Below are 15,689 nucleotides of genomic sequence, written 5' to 3'. Positions count from 1 at the left end.
GATAAAAAATAATTCTAATTTAATTTCAGCTTATTAGAGGTTTATTTTTAATCACTTCAACAACGCATTCCGCACCAGTTGAAGAGGAATGGACATCAATAGGATTTACTTTGTGTCGTGCCCACTTTAAACACGCTATTACCATCTTGGTGATTAACAAATAATATTTTGTAAATAAATACATAATCAAATTTAATCGGCTCAATAATAAGCCTAAATAATTGATAACATTACAAAGTTCTTTTAGGTTTTTAAAATTTCGTGAAAAATTAAATTAGATCACTGTTTGAACGTGAAAAACTAAAATGTTATACAAACTTTCAATTAAGTCTTTTCAATCGGCATATCACCAAAATTAAATGCGGCTAGCAATTAGCTGAGAAGGTCCTGCATTTCAGCAGCAGTAAGTTGCTTTGCTGGTTTGTTTTGCTGACCATACATGGGCTGCGAGAACGAAGAAGGAGACATCATCATGTTTGGAGACGTCAAATGTGGCGGCTGCTGCTGCTGCATCATGCCCATCGGCCGCGCAGGACTGTTGCTGGGCATCATTGACCAGTTTGACGCAGGCATGGCGTTCATCCCACCCATCGTGTTACCCGTGTTCCATGTTGGCTGAAAAGAGAATCAATCCAAATATTGAGTTTGTTTCCTGTTTTGAGAGAAAAATTATTTATTGCTATAGAAATCAACCTTACATTTCCAAACGAGAATATGATTTCAATTATTTTTGTTAATTTTAAAAGATTTTCAAAATAAGTTTGAAAAAAATAGTCGAGTAATAATTAAAGTTGAGTAATAATTAAGTACCTGTGTTGGTGACTGCATAATAGGTAATGTGGGCATTTGGGTCGGTTGAGTCTGTTGCATAATCGGCTTCTGAGGCGTGAAGGACATTTGCTTCAGATTACTCTCCAAGAATCCATCCATTAGGGAGCTGGATGGCTTAGGTGCAGGTGATGGCGTCACGGGGGACGTGATGGGTCTTTGTGTGTGCCCGTTGGTGGATGACTTCATTCCGCGAGATTCTTCCTGCTGACGTGCGAGTCTGCAAAAACAATCCTCGATATTTATAGATGTGAAGTAGTAACTTAATCGCAAATGTTCTAGACTGATAATATTGCATTAAGTAAAATCAGTTTTAAGTTAGATAAAATAATTGCGAGTAAAAATAAAACGTTTATGTCTATGTAGAGCTATATTTACTTTATATTTGAAGTTGGTCGTGCTTTTAGAAAGTTTCGGCCACAATTTAATGATAAAAGAAAAGCAGTGAGTAATTCAACTGAACAATTTATATCACTTCAAGGTTTGAAAATTTAGATATTTTTAAATCAGATTTAATATTAAAAATTTTCAAGTTAATTAATTTAACTCAGAATTTCAAAATATGGCCACTTTTTTTAAGAAACGGAGATAATAACCAGTAAAGGTTGTCATGGTGTTCTTTTTTCAGACTGGTATCTGGTATGTTTTTACGAAATTTGCCACGACACAGTTATCACTAATTTTACTGTCTCTAATTTTTTTTAAACCAGTAGAAAAATGTACATAACTGTACACAGTGTGGGAGAAAATGCGAAAATATTATAATCTAAGGTTGAGTTTCGAGACTTGGAAGCCGTAAAATGGAGAACTTATTGATTTAAAAAATACAACACAAAACAAATAAATAAATTTATAAGATTCAAAATTTCATATACCTTTGTTTGTCCTCAAGCGACAAGGAACCTGTTGAAGCAGAAGGCGTAATTGTCATTGGCGCTTTAGGTGCAGGCTTTGGCGTGGAATCTGCGGCGGTGTCGATGCCCAGTGAAGAAAAGAAGGAATCAAGTTCAGATTGCGGAGGTGGTGCAGCCACCAATTGTCCAGGAGGGGTGACAAGGGAAATCGACGCCGACTGCTGCTCTTTCTGCAACCCGCTAATCTGCTCTAGTTTTTCTTTCTGCTCTGCTTCGACTCTAGCGGTCATATCTTTCAGAAGTCCCATTAGCATTCCAAACTGGGAGAGGGTCAACGAATTCTCCACAGTCAGCGGGAAGAGGAATGGAATTACTTGGGTGGCTAGTACTTCTTTGCTGATACCGAGCTTCGGTAGAGTCAGAGCCAGTTTGTAGACTCCTGAATATCAAATATCAAGATTTTTTTATTATAACTGAGATAAATAAAATTAGTTTAAAAATTATTGTTACCTAGAATTCCCATTAAAACAGCTGGTTCGCGGGAAGTAATTTTTGGCAGGAATGGTAGTACTTGATCATAGACTAACCATTTGTCCAAATGCTCGAGCAGCTTTCCCAAGCACACCAAACAATTAACTCGAACCTGCGACAAAGAGTAATATTGAATGCTTTGAGTTTTTAACAATCGCAATTTTTTCTTAAGCTTCCAATCATCATGATACGATCAAATGAGCACTTATAAGCCATTTTAACTAAACTTGAAATCGTCAAAGACCATTAAATAGCGTCCAAAAGCGCATACAAACCATCTTCAATCGTCAAAATGGGTTTAAATTTAAATCAAATCAAACGGTTTTGCAATTTTACACACAACTGATTTCATTAGAAAATTAAAGTTTTTCAAACAATTGTTTGTTGCATGCCCAAGCCCAATACTACCAAAAATATTTTCCATTGCGAATGATAATTTATGCATAATTATGAATGGCGATTTACCGATGTGTGAGGAGTAGTGAGGCAAACTCTAAGGATCCTCGGCAGCAAGGCGTTCTTCATGGCTGGGTAGTCTATGAGAGAGGCCACTCCAGGGAGGGCAGCTAAACACAACTCCTGCGCCGCCTGCTGGTCCATTGAGTCCAATGCACGGTGCATCACTGGCATCACATCTGATCGCACGTACTCTGCAGGCGTCAGTTTCAGAAGCAACTCCATTCGCTGCATTAAAATCAGCAACACCTGAAATGAAAAAATAATGTTAGCAATAAATTTGTACTTGAATACTTATTCACTGTTATTTCTGGAGAAAATTTATGTCTTATTCCTTTGTTGTCTTTCTATGTGAAAAAGTTATTAACATTAAATGACTGCAACGTGAAAAATATGTAGGAGTTTGTCTGATTTAGAAGTATTTTTTACTCTTCAAATATTATAGTTAAAATAGATGCGAATTTTTTTTCTAAAATACCTGAACTGGCTCCACAATTTTTAGAACGGGAATGAGTGATGGCAAAATGTACTGGGTGAACTCATCTTTGGTCGATTTTTCAGAAATCTGTAGCACGTTTGGAAGGACAAAGGGAACCATTGTGTGGTTGACAAACTCCTTTGCTAAACATGGAATGACTCTGAAATTGAAAAGGGATCTTAAGATGATGGGAAGATTGACTTTGGAAAATTATCAAACCTTAAAAGACACACTCGGTGCGGCAACTGGGGTAAAATTTGCGGCAAGCCCTTGTAAAACTGCGATTTTTGAAGATTATCCCATTGGAACAATGAATCTAGATAATTGAGTGTTTTAACCGTCACATCTTGGAAATACTCAATCTGCAATTCACTCAATCAATGAAAATCATTGGAAACAAATTGATGATTTTGTTTCTACTTGTGTGAACTGGTGTGCATCTGGTCTCAGTTCTGGTTTGATATTCAAAAGCATTTTCACGTAGTCTTTCAGGCCATCAGGAACACTTGTCAGCTGGGCAACATTCAGCTGTTTCAACTGAAAATTTAGTTAGAAATTATAATTTCCTAATTGTTAATTTAGAAGTACTTTGTGGAGGTTTCTAGTTGGAGCCTGAGCATCGCTCTCTCTGGCCAAAAGTGGCCTTCCTTTGTTGAACACAGCGTAGGCCAAACAGCCTAAGGAGAACATGTCGTTGGCGGGGGTTGCCAACTGGCTGAGGCTCAGCTCAGGCGCGGTGATGTCTGAAAACGGTCTGCACTCGATGGGGAGTGACCAGTCAGACTCTTCGGCACTCCAAGAAGGCTGAAATAAACAATTAAAATAGCTATTTTGCTTTTTTTCTTGATTGAAAAACCTCTAAAATCGATCAATTATTTGTGACAGTGATTGGCTAATCGTGTAAAATTGAATTTATTATAAATATTGTTAATAAACAATATCAAATATTTAATATAACTAACTATGGTTAAATCAATTCAGCTGAAAATAATATACCTGTTGAGGATCAGGCGCTGCGGAGAGGGCAAAGTCGAAGCCTGCCAACTTCCACGCGCCTGACGCATTCACAATGATGTTTTCTGGGCAGATATTCATATGCAGAAGTCTTCCCTCTTTGTGGATAAACTGGAGCGCCTCCGAGAGTTGGATGAGGCCGTATTTGATCTCAACTGGATAAATAGCATCCTCAGTTTTCAATAGGTTAAGCAGACTTTCTCTAACAGGCTCTGAAACAAACGCCAGGCTATCCCTGCAAACAGATTTATAATCAGGAAACTTGACATGCTCATTCAGTGCGTACCTGGATTCTTCCAAAGCGTGTTGCACCACAAGCAGTCGCGGATGTCTCAGTTTTGTCAACTGGGCAACGCCTTTTCTGTAACTCGTTAAGAGTGCTTCCCTATCCGACTTTCTCACGAATCTATCCAAGCATTTTTTCTCCAGAACAAACACAGACACTTCTTGCTTTGTAGACTTCTTATGTCCGGAGTAAATTTTCCAAAGCAGTCCTATGTATTTTTAAACAAATTGATTAACATATTCATTGATTTCCTACTGCATTCTTCACCTGGCCCTGCGCTTCCGATAAGTTTTGTGGCTTCGTACTCTCTGGTCACTGGATTCCCTGGCAGGGCGTTGCTTAATTGGTTAACTGTGCCAGCTACTGTACCAGCAACAGAATTGCAAATTTTGTTGAACACATCCATCTCAACTTAAGTCTGTAACAAAACATATTATGAAGTGTTGTAGACAAATAATATCTGTTGTAATGTACGTATGTATATATTTGTACCAATTTCTTCCGGCGGCTATTATCTACGATTAAACTGCTAGTTAAAATACATAAATACTAACCACTAAAATTACACGAAGTTCTAAACAAATTACAGCCTTGAAGACAGTGACCAGCAGGTAGGGCGAAAGGCGAAGTTCCAGAAAAATATTTCCAACCCTTTCCTTATTGTGAGTAAAAGTGACGTTTAACAGCTGATACACAAAAAGTGAATAAATGGGGCGTAGGATAGGAGATGAGTTTCTTTCAAGAGCATTTTTAATATAACTCTTTATTTTTCAACTAGCGATTTCAAAATATATTTCTTCACTTATTTTGTATTGTTTTTTTAATAATCTTCACTTTTCTATGTTCCAACTGTTGATAAAGTTGAGAATCACGTTAACTTCTTTTTGCGCACCCCAAGGGAACGCCCTCATTGACATCCACATCTGCCTTTTAAGAACGCCCTCCTGACCTCCTTGAATGGCCAATTCCAAACTCTTAATTTGTCCGGATCAGGTCCAAAACGGGTGATTGCAGTTTTATTTCGCATGCAGATTCTTGACGGGGTCAGTTGAAATTTCGGCGAAAGCTCCGTACATAATCAATTCAGTGCCATTTGAGTGCAGGTGAAAGACTCGCCACCCGCAGCTGGTGAGATTTCCATGTATGGCTCAAGCGGTAACTGAAACGGTTTTCGATAATATTGTGCCGCATGTTTATACATCTCATCATATGTTAGACGTACACAATTTTTAATGACACATTCACTTCTGTTTTTTATCGAGTTTTTATGGTTTGTTTGTCTTCAGTTATTCGTTCAAAGCTGTTGCTTTTGATTTATTTTTTTGTGTTCGTTATATACATATTATGTACTCTGAAATAATGTCATATCTAATTTTTATATTTTATATAATGTGGAATATTATCTCTCCGTCTCTTTTAGAAAAACGAGACGAGTCGTTGATGCCATTAACAAATGACATGTCACCAAGCTGACTGACAAAATCAACCCAGCAAAATGACATCTCGGTAAAGAGCACGCGTTGCATTCATGAGCACTTGAGTACTGTTTTTTTCCAGTTTGGACAGATTGTTTCTTCTTCTTGAGAGCGGCTCATCTGCTGTTACAAGAAAGGCAGCAGCTCAACAACTTGGCCAAGTCCAACGACTGCACCCGCACGATCTGCACCACCTCTTGGCGAGGATATCTGTTCTTTTAAAATCTCAGTCGTGGGAAACTCGAATCGCTGCTGGTCATGCTGTCGAGGCTGTCGTCCGCAATGTTCCACCTTGGGATCCGCCACCGGTAGCAGCCGTGGAAGTGAAAAAAGGTTTGATTTTTAGAGTCTGACTTTCGCTTCCATATAATAAATATTAATAATGCTTTTTCAGAGGAACCTGCAAACTCGGGAGCTAATGTCGGTAGAATGACTTTTGACACTTTCGACTTGGAAAAGGTTTTGCTGGAGGGAAACCGCTTGGTTGGATCTGAAGGGAATGAATTTGAGCTGGACGTGAAAGAGGAGGGGACAGTAGAAAGGTTGGCTAGTCAAAAGGCGGCCCTCAACGCAACGCTTGGTTTTACGGGAGTGCCTGAGTGCGCAGAGGGTTTGATAAATGACGAAGATCTAATACTGGCGCCAACCCAGGAAAAGAACAATCAGGCAGATGAAACAATAAGATAGTTGAATTGTGTGAGGTCAACTCCTTTTTACAGCAAGGAATTGCGAACATGGTGCAAAGCATGACTGGTGGAGGTGACGGAATGAGCTCCCGAGAGATGAATCGAGCCAAAAGAGTTGCTCGACTTGTCGCAAAACAGCGATCTAAAGAGACAACAGATGACGACAGTGCTCCAGAGAGCAAGAAGAGCCGATTGGAGGTGAAACAAGAGGAAGAGAAAGATCTGAAAATTGAATGCACCACGGAAGGAACCACTCTATGGGAAGAGGTTTGTTTAAAGTCGGCTGTTAGTCTCGCTGTAATGCAAAAGTTTTCTTATAGCAAGCTACTAGTTGGCCTTTTGAGGAATTTTGCGAGCAGTTGTGTCAAGACCTGTTTAGCTCAATTTGGGAGGTTCGTCACGGAGCCGCAACGGCACTAAGGGAGGTTATCAAAACTCACGGAGGAGGTGCGGGGAGGACGACAGATATGAATGCTGCCGAGGTAAAATTAGGAAAGATTGAAACTTCAAAATTACAGTACTGATTATTTAGATGTCTGCTGCGCGTGCTTCCTGGCTTGAAGATGTTGCCTTAAGAATTGTGTGTATTTTGGCTCTCGACCGGTTCGGCGATTTTGTGTCTGACCAGGTTGTAGCTCCAGTTCGAGAGACGTGCGCGCAAACTTTAGGTTAGTCCTCAACATCGTAACACAAATTTTTTAAAATCTCAACCCGAATTTTTGCTCTGAATTTGGAGTGCCTGATATTATTTTGTAGCATGACATGAAAATGCCCGGAATGTTAGAAAATAAAACAGTAGGGGATCCTTATTGTCAGATTTTCAGGGCGAGATGGAAATCTGTTTCTTTCAAAACCTCAATTTGGCTTTTAAAGGAATCTCAATAAAATCTAGAAACCATCACAATAGGTTTTTAATAGTTCAAGTATTACTAAAAAATTGTTTCATTGAAATCATTTAGTCTACGAACAAAGGGAGAGAGATACAGAGAAATCAATTCTAGAATCTAATTTCTCTAGACAAATTACATAATATATGGTACGACACCAAAAACACTCAGCTCTGACCAAGTTAAATTTAACTCGTTCCGCCTCAAGGGCATTGGTGGATTCCAGCCGCTGACCTGAAAAAGTCATAATTATTTTAAATCCAATTTGGGTAAAAGCCCCTAGCCGCTTGAAAAGAATAAATACCATTTTTCAATGTGTTGTATGTGATTGCCACGTGTATGGGCCACATTTTGAACTTTTTAAACTTTGTGCTTGGATGTGCCTGAATTTTAAAAAGTGTTGAAATAATTTTTGTTACCTTGACCTTTGACCTACAGAGTCAGTCACCACGGGCAAGTTAATATTTTTTGAACACCAAATTTTTTTGTTCTTCCTCAGTGTAACATAACAATTGTAACATATTATGTTACAATTTTCCAGAAAAATCACCTTTTTAATGCATCGCACACTTTCTGCGTCTGTAAAATAGGCTAAAGGAATTTCGTCCCATATTGTAGGTTGAGATATAGGCCCCAGCAAATATTGGTCCAATTCCGAGGACCCATGCTAAAAGGGAGTCAATCATTATTTTGAAACAAAAAGATATTTTTTGAGGCATGCAGTGCCTCATCGCCATATCTATTCCATTAAAAAAAATCAATTTTTGTACAAAGGTTATCAAGTGAAATAATTGATTTTATTAACTCTTCAATTAATATTTTCTGGCATTCCAAAGTTGCATCCAAATAGTACTTTTCAGGAATTTCAATATCTAACATTTTTTGGGTATTCAACTAACGGCATTTTTTGACAAAATTAACCAATTGATAATTGCTATGTGGAATAAATTGCTTTTTGCAGGCGTGACAGTCTGCCTTATGACTTCGGAGGCTGTGCAGAAGTTGGTGAGAACGTTGGTGACCCTATTGTCCCGCCAAGAGTGGGAGGCGCGCCACGGCAGCCTCCTTGGCCTCAAATACATTGTTGCTGTGAAAGGAGGTGAGGACCCATCCTTGCTGCCTCTGTCCCTGCCCTACATGCTCAAGGGGCTGGACGACCCCGTGGAGGATGTGGGAGCCGTGGCTGCCGCCTCGCTCATTCCTGCAGCGAGGGAGCTGGCCGACCGCTTCCCTGACCAACTGGGAGCCACTGTCGAGCGCTTGTGGAATTTGCTCAGTGAGCAGGACGAGTTAGCCGCTGCCAGTAACAGCTACATGGGGCTGCTAGCCGCTTTGATCAACCAGAAGGCGGCCAGCAACCTGCACAGCACTGAGGTGCTCGCTCACAGACTGCCTCAGCTGTGGCCCTTCTTAAGTCACTCGTCGTCTGCCGTCCGCAAATCCACCTTGCAGACGCTGTCCACGCTTGCAGAGTCGATCGTCTCCCTTGGAGTACCGCCAGAGCCTGGAGCGCCATCTCTCTTGCAAAACGCCCTCAGGCACATCTTCCAGCGAGTGCTGCTTGAGACAAATCCAGACATCCAGGCGTTGTCCGAGGTAGTTTGGGGGAAGCTGCTGAGAAATTGTCCTTTGGATGAGGTCTTGATTGCTGCTTGCCCCGTCGCTAGCTCCTGGATGTGTCTTGCAATGCAATCATACAAAATCCCATTTGACTCTTCAATACTCCTCAAAGCTACTTTGGTAAGGAAATTCTTCAATCCAAATTTTCCCGTTTACGATATGACTTCTCTCTTTGCAGTCTAAGTCACTAAAAAAGACTTCCAATCACACTTCTGGCGAGGTTGAAGAAAATAACGTCATTGTTCCTGCTGAGCACAAGTCTTACATAGGCGGTGGAGATATACCAGGAGCAGACGCTGCCGTTGTCCGTGCAAGGTGCATGGCGTGTCGGATGCTTGGCACTCTCTCTTACTATCTAGTGAAACCCTTTCCTGGTCTTGAAGAAATACCTGGCTCGTCACCTGTGGAATGTTATGTGAAGGTATGATGTCTAGGAAAATTCAACGTCTCTAAGAATTTTATAATCAGAACACTATCAGTAATTTTTAAACTTAAAAAAATGGAACTCTTTGGGGTGAATTTCATTCAATTTTAATTTAATTTTACAATGGTTACTCCAATAAGCAAACAAGGAACGGAAGGCTTAAAAATGTTATGAAAAAAAATTAAATCGGCTATTTTGGCATCGCGTGCTTTTCGTTTTTGCTAACCTTCCTCTCCTTGTAGTTGTTGTTTGCCTATGGGATTATGTAGCCATTATAAAATTAATTTAACAATTATATAATATTAAAAATCACCATTTTAAGCAAGGATTTTATTTTTTGTTAGATCTGTTTCCATAATGGCTATAATTGTAGGTTGTATTTCAAATATTCAAAATAAATTTTCCAGATTTAACATGGAACATGGGATAGACCAAGTGTCATTTAATAAACAGCCCACACCTTGATTGAGCAAAACATACAATTTCCTGAAATAAATATCAAATCTCAAATTTAATCAAGCATTATTTGGTTTCTGCTTCAAAATTCTGCCTTGAATTTGATCTTTTACAAAATTCCCAAAAACTTTACTTCAGAGGCTTATTGCATCCAGGCTTTTCAACCTGGGTGTTTAATTTGGATTTTTCCATAATATGTTCCTAGTTCGCAGATTAAATCATAAAAGTACCTAAATGCTAACAGGTATTGATGGTGCATCTCCATTCAAAATCAGCGCTTCAAAGACTGATAGTGGGATTAGTAGTCTCTGAATGGGCCCAAAAGGACTCTGCAAATTCAAATCATCCAGACTTGGTCTCCAGGCTGCACTTGTGTCTGAATGAAAACGTTTATTTTGACGAAATTGCCCACTCGTTTACCAAGCTAATGCAAGAAACAAAGGTATGGACCCTTGAAACGTTCTGGAGTTTTTAAATCGATTTTTTACCCTGCTCAGGATTTTGTTGCCATGCTGCGCCATTACCAAGTGCCGGTTCCTCAAACCTCAATGCTCACTTTAGAACAAATTTCTCAGCTGAGTAATTCAGCGATTCAGCAGACCATTGTACAAAGCAAGTTGAAACCAAAGACAGCGGAAACCTTGGAAGAAAGACGCAAAGCTATTCAAAACTCTGTTTCTCAAACCAGCCTTCACCAGTGCTCCTTAGCTATAACGTATGAATTTTTCTAAATTGTGACTATAACTTTTATTAAAAAAATTTATTCAGCACTCATGCCGCTTTAGCAGGCGCCATTGTCAGTATTGGGAGCCTCCCTGAAAAACTGCATCCAGTCGTTAAACCACTTATGGAAGCGATCAAAAAAGAACAAAATGAAATGCTCCAAGTAAGTTTCAAACTAAACTCTGTGACCTCTTTAAAAAACTTACTTTCCCTCAGGCTTTGGCTGCAAAACACCTTACCCACTTAATGGAAATGTGCGTTAACCGAAGCCCGTCACCGAACGCAAAGATAGTCACAAATCTATGCGTATTTTTAAGATCAGACCCCGAGTTCACTCCAGTAATAATGGTAAGAATTAAAAACTGAAAGCTTTTGAGCGAAACGTCTGACACTATCTCCACAGGATGAGTCAAAAGAAGTTCCTGATGCCCAAGCGAGCATTAATATTCCCAGCAACAAGCTTGGCATTCTGTCGCTCATCAACCAACAGAAAAACGCTGAAAGAGCTGTCCTGCGTAGAGCTACGTCAGTGACTGGTCGCGGACCTGGTCGTCCAGCTGCCATTGTTGCCTCCCCTGAGTTTGCCATTGAAGAATTGATGACTATAGAGGATGAGGTAATTTTGGAGTTAAATATTTTAATCATAAAAACTATGTACTGTATGTTAGACTCAGAGATCTAGAGAACTAATGCGTCAAGGAGCAACTTTGGCTTTGACTGCGATTGCTGCACATTTTGGAAGTGATTTGCCCACCAAATTACCAGGATTTTGGGAAACTCTCACTTTGCCTATTCAATTATTGGAAAATTCTGATGCTGGTAACTTCCCCTTAAATTCTTTTGAATGTTTAAATAACTATTTTTTATAGATTCTCTGCAATCAGTCAGTGAAAAAGAGAAAGCAGAACGCCTGATAGCCAGTTTGCAGGTTTTGGAAGTTGTTCTACCTCATTTGCACCCTGTATTACGACCTAAGGTGAATTTGTTCTGTCCCTATGGCATACAGATATTCAGAAATGATTTAATGTCGCAGATCGAACAAGGACTACCTCAGTTTTGCAACATGCTCTCTCACAAATACCGGGCTGTGCGCCACATGAGTTCCAGGGTGTTGGCAGTGATGGGAAAGCTGAACTCTGTCGTTGTCATGAAAAATATAGTGGAACGAGTCTTGCCTCTTCTTGAGTCCATTGAGGAAATTCGACGACAAGGAGCCATTGAGTCCATTGCCTGTTTGGTAGACTCGTTAGGAACAATGATAATTCCTTTTGCTGTCTTACTGGCAGTTCCAGTTCTAGGTAATGATTTAGCAAGTTTTTTTTGCTCTTTTTATCCCTTTTGTTCAGACAGATTACAGAATAGATTACTTACGTGTTGTTTTTCTTAAAATAGGCATTTTTTATGAGCATGTGTTCAGTTTGTCAAGTGGATCATGATTTAATTTCAATTTGAATGGTTTTTATAATTATATCAAAGCTTTATGCTGAGCTTGTAGCAGTTAAACTAGATTTTAAACAATGTTTTAGCACAAAAACCAGAATATTTTTCTGTAGATTTTGTTGGGAAATTAAATAAGTAAATAATGCATGAGAAAACTGTATTTCAGGCCGGATGAGTGATCAAAATCCCTCAGTGCGGATGATGGCGACTCACAGCTTCGCCACACTAATTCAGTTGATACCTTTGGATGGGGCGGTCGCCGAGCCGCCAGAATTCAAAGCCTCACTGGGACAACTTAGAGATGAACAAAGGCGCTTCTTGGAACAACTCTTCAATACTTCTAGCATAGAAAATTACAAAGTACCTGTGCCTCTGAAGGCTGAACTCCGGTCCTACCAGCAGGCTGGAGTGAATTGGCTCGCATTCCTCAATCGGTACAACTTGCATGGAATTTTGTGCGATGACATGGGTCTCGGAAAGACTTTGCAGTCCATTTGTATCTTGGCCGGAGACCATTTCACAAGGGCAGAAAAATATAAGAATACCAAGCTGCCTGAGTACGCGCCTCGACCTTCTATCGTCATTTGTCCACCGACCCTGACTGGCCACTGGGTTGACGAGGTAGCCAAATTCCTTACCAAGAAGTACTTGAACCCTCTTCAGTATGTCGGTCCCCCTAATGAACGAGAGAAGTAATAAATATTTATTAAATTTATCACCAGTACTTATACTTAAACTATCCAGATTGAGGAGTCGGGTGAAAACTCATAATTTGATTGTCGCCTCCTATGACATTGTGCGAAAAGACATCAATTTCTTCAGAACGATCAATTGGAACTACTGCATTCTGGATGAAGGTCACGTCATTAAAAATGGCAAAACGAAAGTAATTTGTTATTAATAATTCATTTCGAATTATTTATTGTCACCTGAATTTTCTTGCAGTCTTCAAAAGCAATCAAGCAACTGACCGCAAATCACCGCTTGATCCTGTCTGGCACCCCAATCCAGAACAACGTTCTTGAGCTTTGGTCTCTGTTTGATTTCCTCATGCCCAGTTTCTTGGGAACCGAGCGGCAGTTCACGGCTCGATACAGCAGACCAATTTTAGCCAGCAGAGACCCAAAGAGCAGCCCCAAGGAGCAAGAAGCTGGTATTGAGATTTTTAATTTCTTAAAGCAAAAAGAAATAATGAGTGATGAATGTAGGTGTGCTGGCCATGGAGTCATTGCATCGCCAAGTTTTGCCCTTCCTCCTGCGCCGCATCAAATCGGACGTGCTGCAAGATTTGCCTCCCAAAATTACGCAAGACTATGTCTGCGAGTTGAGTCCTCTTCAGCAACAATTGTATGAAGACTTCCAGCGAACGAGGGCCCATCAAACTCTAAACGAGTCAATCAGTCGGCCTGGAAGTGAAGGCTCTGGATCATCGTCAGGCAGCAACCGTTATCACATTTTCCAGGTTAGAATTCGTACTGAACCTTACGAAACTTGCTCAAGTAATTTGCATAACCTTTTGCTTTTTTAATATAATCCTGTTGCTGTTTGTCAAGTCAAGCATTCACTGATATTTTTTAAGGCGCTGCACTACTTGCAAAACGTTTGCAACCATCCAAAGCTTGTACTCACGCAGCAGCATCCTCAGTTTGACAAGTTCCAGCAGCAATTGAAACAGCAAGGCTCCACTTTGGCGGACATCCAGCATGCAGCAAAGCTGCCAGCATTGAAGTAATTTAATCCGTTAATTCCTTATTTGATTTTACTAAGTTATCAACTCAGACAATTGCTGCTGGACTGTGGCATTGGGGTCGAGGAGAGTGACCAAACACCAGAGTTGGTGGTGAATCAACATCGTGCCCTCATTTTCTGCCAACTGAAAACAATGCTAGACATCGTCGAAAAGGATTTGCTCAGGTAATGGTTCAGATTGAACTTTAATCACGATGAGTAATTAATGCCATTTCAGAAAACACATGCCCAGCGTGACCTATCTGCGACTTGACGGCTCCATTCCTCCAGGGCAAAGGCACAAAATCGTTTCCATGTTCAACAGCGACCCTTCCATTGACGTCTTGCTACTGACGACTCAAGTTGGAGGCCTTGGTTTGAACTTGACCGGTGCTGACACTGTAATATTCGTGGAGCACGACTGGAACCCAATGAAAGACTTGCAAGCGATGGACAGAGCGCACCGAATCGGACAGAAAAAGGTGGTCAACGTCTATAGACTCATCACCAGAGCCACGCTTGAGGAGAAGATCATGGGGTAAGAATGGGAAGTGCGTTAGAGTTCAATTAATTTATTTTTTCTTTTCTCAGACTGCAAAAATTCAAACTTTTAACCGCAAACACGGTGATCAACAGTGAAAACAACAGTTTAGAATCAATGGGAAGTGTTGAGGTGAGCATATGAATATTAACCTGGTACCTTTACCTTAACAAATTTTTCATGTTAGTTGATGGATCTTTTTACACTAAACAAAAACGGAGAAGAAGGACATTCAATATCCTCAGGCTCAAGTTTAACTGGAAAGCCCGCAAATGTCAACGCTGTTTTAGCAGCGCTACCTGAATTGTGGGACGTAACGCAATACGAAGAAGAGTATGATCTGTCCAATTTTTTGCAAGGATTGAAGTAATGAAGGGACCAATTTGTGCTAGTTGTGTGATGCACTGATTTTGAGTGCCACTTTTCATGTGTGTTGTGCAAAAGGTAATGTGTATGATGTGGAATTAAAGGTCATGCTTTTATATTATTTATATATTTTTAGCTAGTTTAAATTCTCACAAAAAAGTGTCAAACTATGCAATATTTTTTTACTCGCACTTCATATTTCTTATTACCCTGTATTATGACATGTGCGAATTGTAAAAAATTAGGCATATTGTGCAAATGATTAATTATAAGTTTTTTTTTTTAAATTTGGTCTTGTAGTTTTATCTACTATTTAACATAGTAGGAAATAACAAGGAAAACGTAGCAAAATTAGTTTTGCTGCATTACATTTATTTATTTTTATCTCTATCAAGAGGGCTTCTCCCTGTGAACAATATAATTTATAGTACGAGTATATTTTTTAATTGAAATATAATTTAAGTTAATTTTTCATTCAGAATTAGCTAAATTCCTCAGCTGCTATAATCGTTTTGATTTTAGCATAATCACTCACTTTTTTATTCAATAAACTCAATACAACAAAACATGAATAAAACAAAATGAATGATAATTTAGATCTTTTGCTAAATACAGTCCTTGCAAATTATAATCGGAATTCATCATTTTGACCTCGAGGTTTTCTCAGTGATGTTAGTGTCAGGTATTTGGTGCATGTTCCACACGCATCTCAAGATTTTTACAGGGGTGTTGAAAGCTGACAATGAAGTGTAGCGAACAAAAGGAGTCTGCAAGGTTTCTGTCACCCATCGTTTTTGTGAAAACCGAGGGCACCAGCTTCCAGTACGCTTTTACGCCTGGACATGGACAACCCTCCTTTTTCCACGGTTGTTACAGGAGCGGCCGTTTGGATCTTT

The 15,689-nt window shown here is 39.7% G+C and overlaps 2 protein-coding genes across 8 annotated transcripts; one reads left to right on the top strand and one right to left on the bottom strand.

Annotated features, from left to right (window-relative positions):
• Window positions 1-18: 18 nt before the first annotated feature.
• On the bottom strand, window positions 19-5,136 carry LOC135948405 (SCY1-like protein 2). Of its 2 annotated transcripts, none has more exons than XM_065497641.1 (13): window positions 5,002-5,136; window positions 4,715-4,865; window positions 4,448-4,655; window positions 4,144-4,396; window positions 3,736-3,951; window positions 3,568-3,684; window positions 3,367-3,509; window positions 3,148-3,307; window positions 2,679-2,918; window positions 2,193-2,325; window positions 1,704-2,121; window positions 811-1,048; window positions 19-615 (listed from the first exon to the last, which is right to left on the bottom strand). In XM_065497641.1, exons 2-13 carry the CDS (start codon window positions 4,851-4,853, stop codon window positions 373-375), a joined length of 2,508 nt encoding a protein of 835 aa, XP_065353713.1. In that variant the 5' UTR covers window positions 4,854-4,865; window positions 5,002-5,136; the 3' UTR covers window positions 19-372. The 2 variants fall into 2 exon arrangements, with proteins under 2 accessions (XP_065353713.1, XP_065353712.1); XM_065497640.1 differs by having other exon boundaries at window positions 4,940-5,098.
• Window positions 5,137-5,347: 211 nt separating this feature from the next.
• Hel89B (histone acetyltransferase 1) lies at window positions 5,348-14,922 on the top strand. Of its 6 annotated transcripts, none has more exons than XM_065497638.1 (26): window positions 5,348-5,451; window positions 5,868-5,953; window positions 6,005-6,255; window positions 6,317-6,588; window positions 6,642-6,875; window positions 6,929-7,090; window positions 7,141-7,276; window positions 8,457-9,235; window positions 9,294-9,536; window positions 10,240-10,437; window positions 10,493-10,710; window positions 10,764-10,881; window positions 10,935-11,066; window positions 11,122-11,334; window positions 11,387-11,537; window positions 11,588-11,694; window positions 11,752-12,016; window positions 12,325-12,850; window positions 12,903-13,044; window positions 13,104-13,311; window positions 13,367-13,620; window positions 13,738-13,886; window positions 13,938-14,072; window positions 14,125-14,424; window positions 14,478-14,559; window positions 14,615-14,922. In XM_065497638.1, exons 2-26 carry the CDS (start codon window positions 5,943-5,945, stop codon window positions 14,795-14,797), a joined length of 5,469 nt encoding a protein of 1,822 aa, XP_065353710.1. In that variant the 5' UTR covers window positions 5,348-5,451; window positions 5,868-5,942; the 3' UTR covers window positions 14,798-14,922. The 6 variants fall into 6 exon arrangements, with proteins under 6 accessions (XP_065353710.1, XP_065353709.1, XP_065353705.1 ...); XM_065497637.1 differs by having other exon boundaries at window positions 5,358-5,490; XM_065497633.1 differs by having other exon boundaries at window positions 5,366-5,575.
• The last annotated feature ends 767 nt before the right edge of the window (window positions 14,923-15,689 follow it).

This window comes from Cloeon dipterum, chromosome 1 (assembly GCF_949628265.1).
Source record: "Cloeon dipterum chromosome 1, ieCloDipt1.1, whole genome shotgun sequence".
Classification (NCBI taxonomy): Eukaryota; Metazoa; Arthropoda; class Insecta; order Ephemeroptera; family Baetidae; genus Cloeon; species Cloeon dipterum.
This window is presented reverse-complemented; position numbering and strand designations above follow the sequence as displayed.

Coding starts and splice junctions, on each gene's coding strand:
- Hel89B (XM_065497638.1), top strand. Junction 7,091..7,140: donor CAGATATGAATGCTGCCGAG/GTAAAATTAGGA, acceptor CTGATTATTTAG/ATGTCTGCTGCGCGTGCTTC. Junction 14,073..14,124: donor GTCGAAAAGGATTTGCTCAG/GTAATGGTTCAG, acceptor ATGCCATTTCAG/AAAACACATGCCCAGCGTGA.
- LOC135948405 (XM_065497641.1), bottom strand. CDS start 4,853: ATGGATGTGTTCAACAAAATTTGCAATTCTGTTGCTGGTACAGTAGCT. Junction 3,308..3,366: donor CACCGAGTGTGTCTTTTAAG/GTTTGATAATTT, acceptor TTTCAATTTCAG/AGTCATTCCATGTTTAGCAA. Junction 1,049..1,703: donor TCGCTTGAGGACAAACAAAG/GTATATGAAATT, acceptor TTGTTTTTGCAG/ACTCGCACGTCAGCAGGAAG.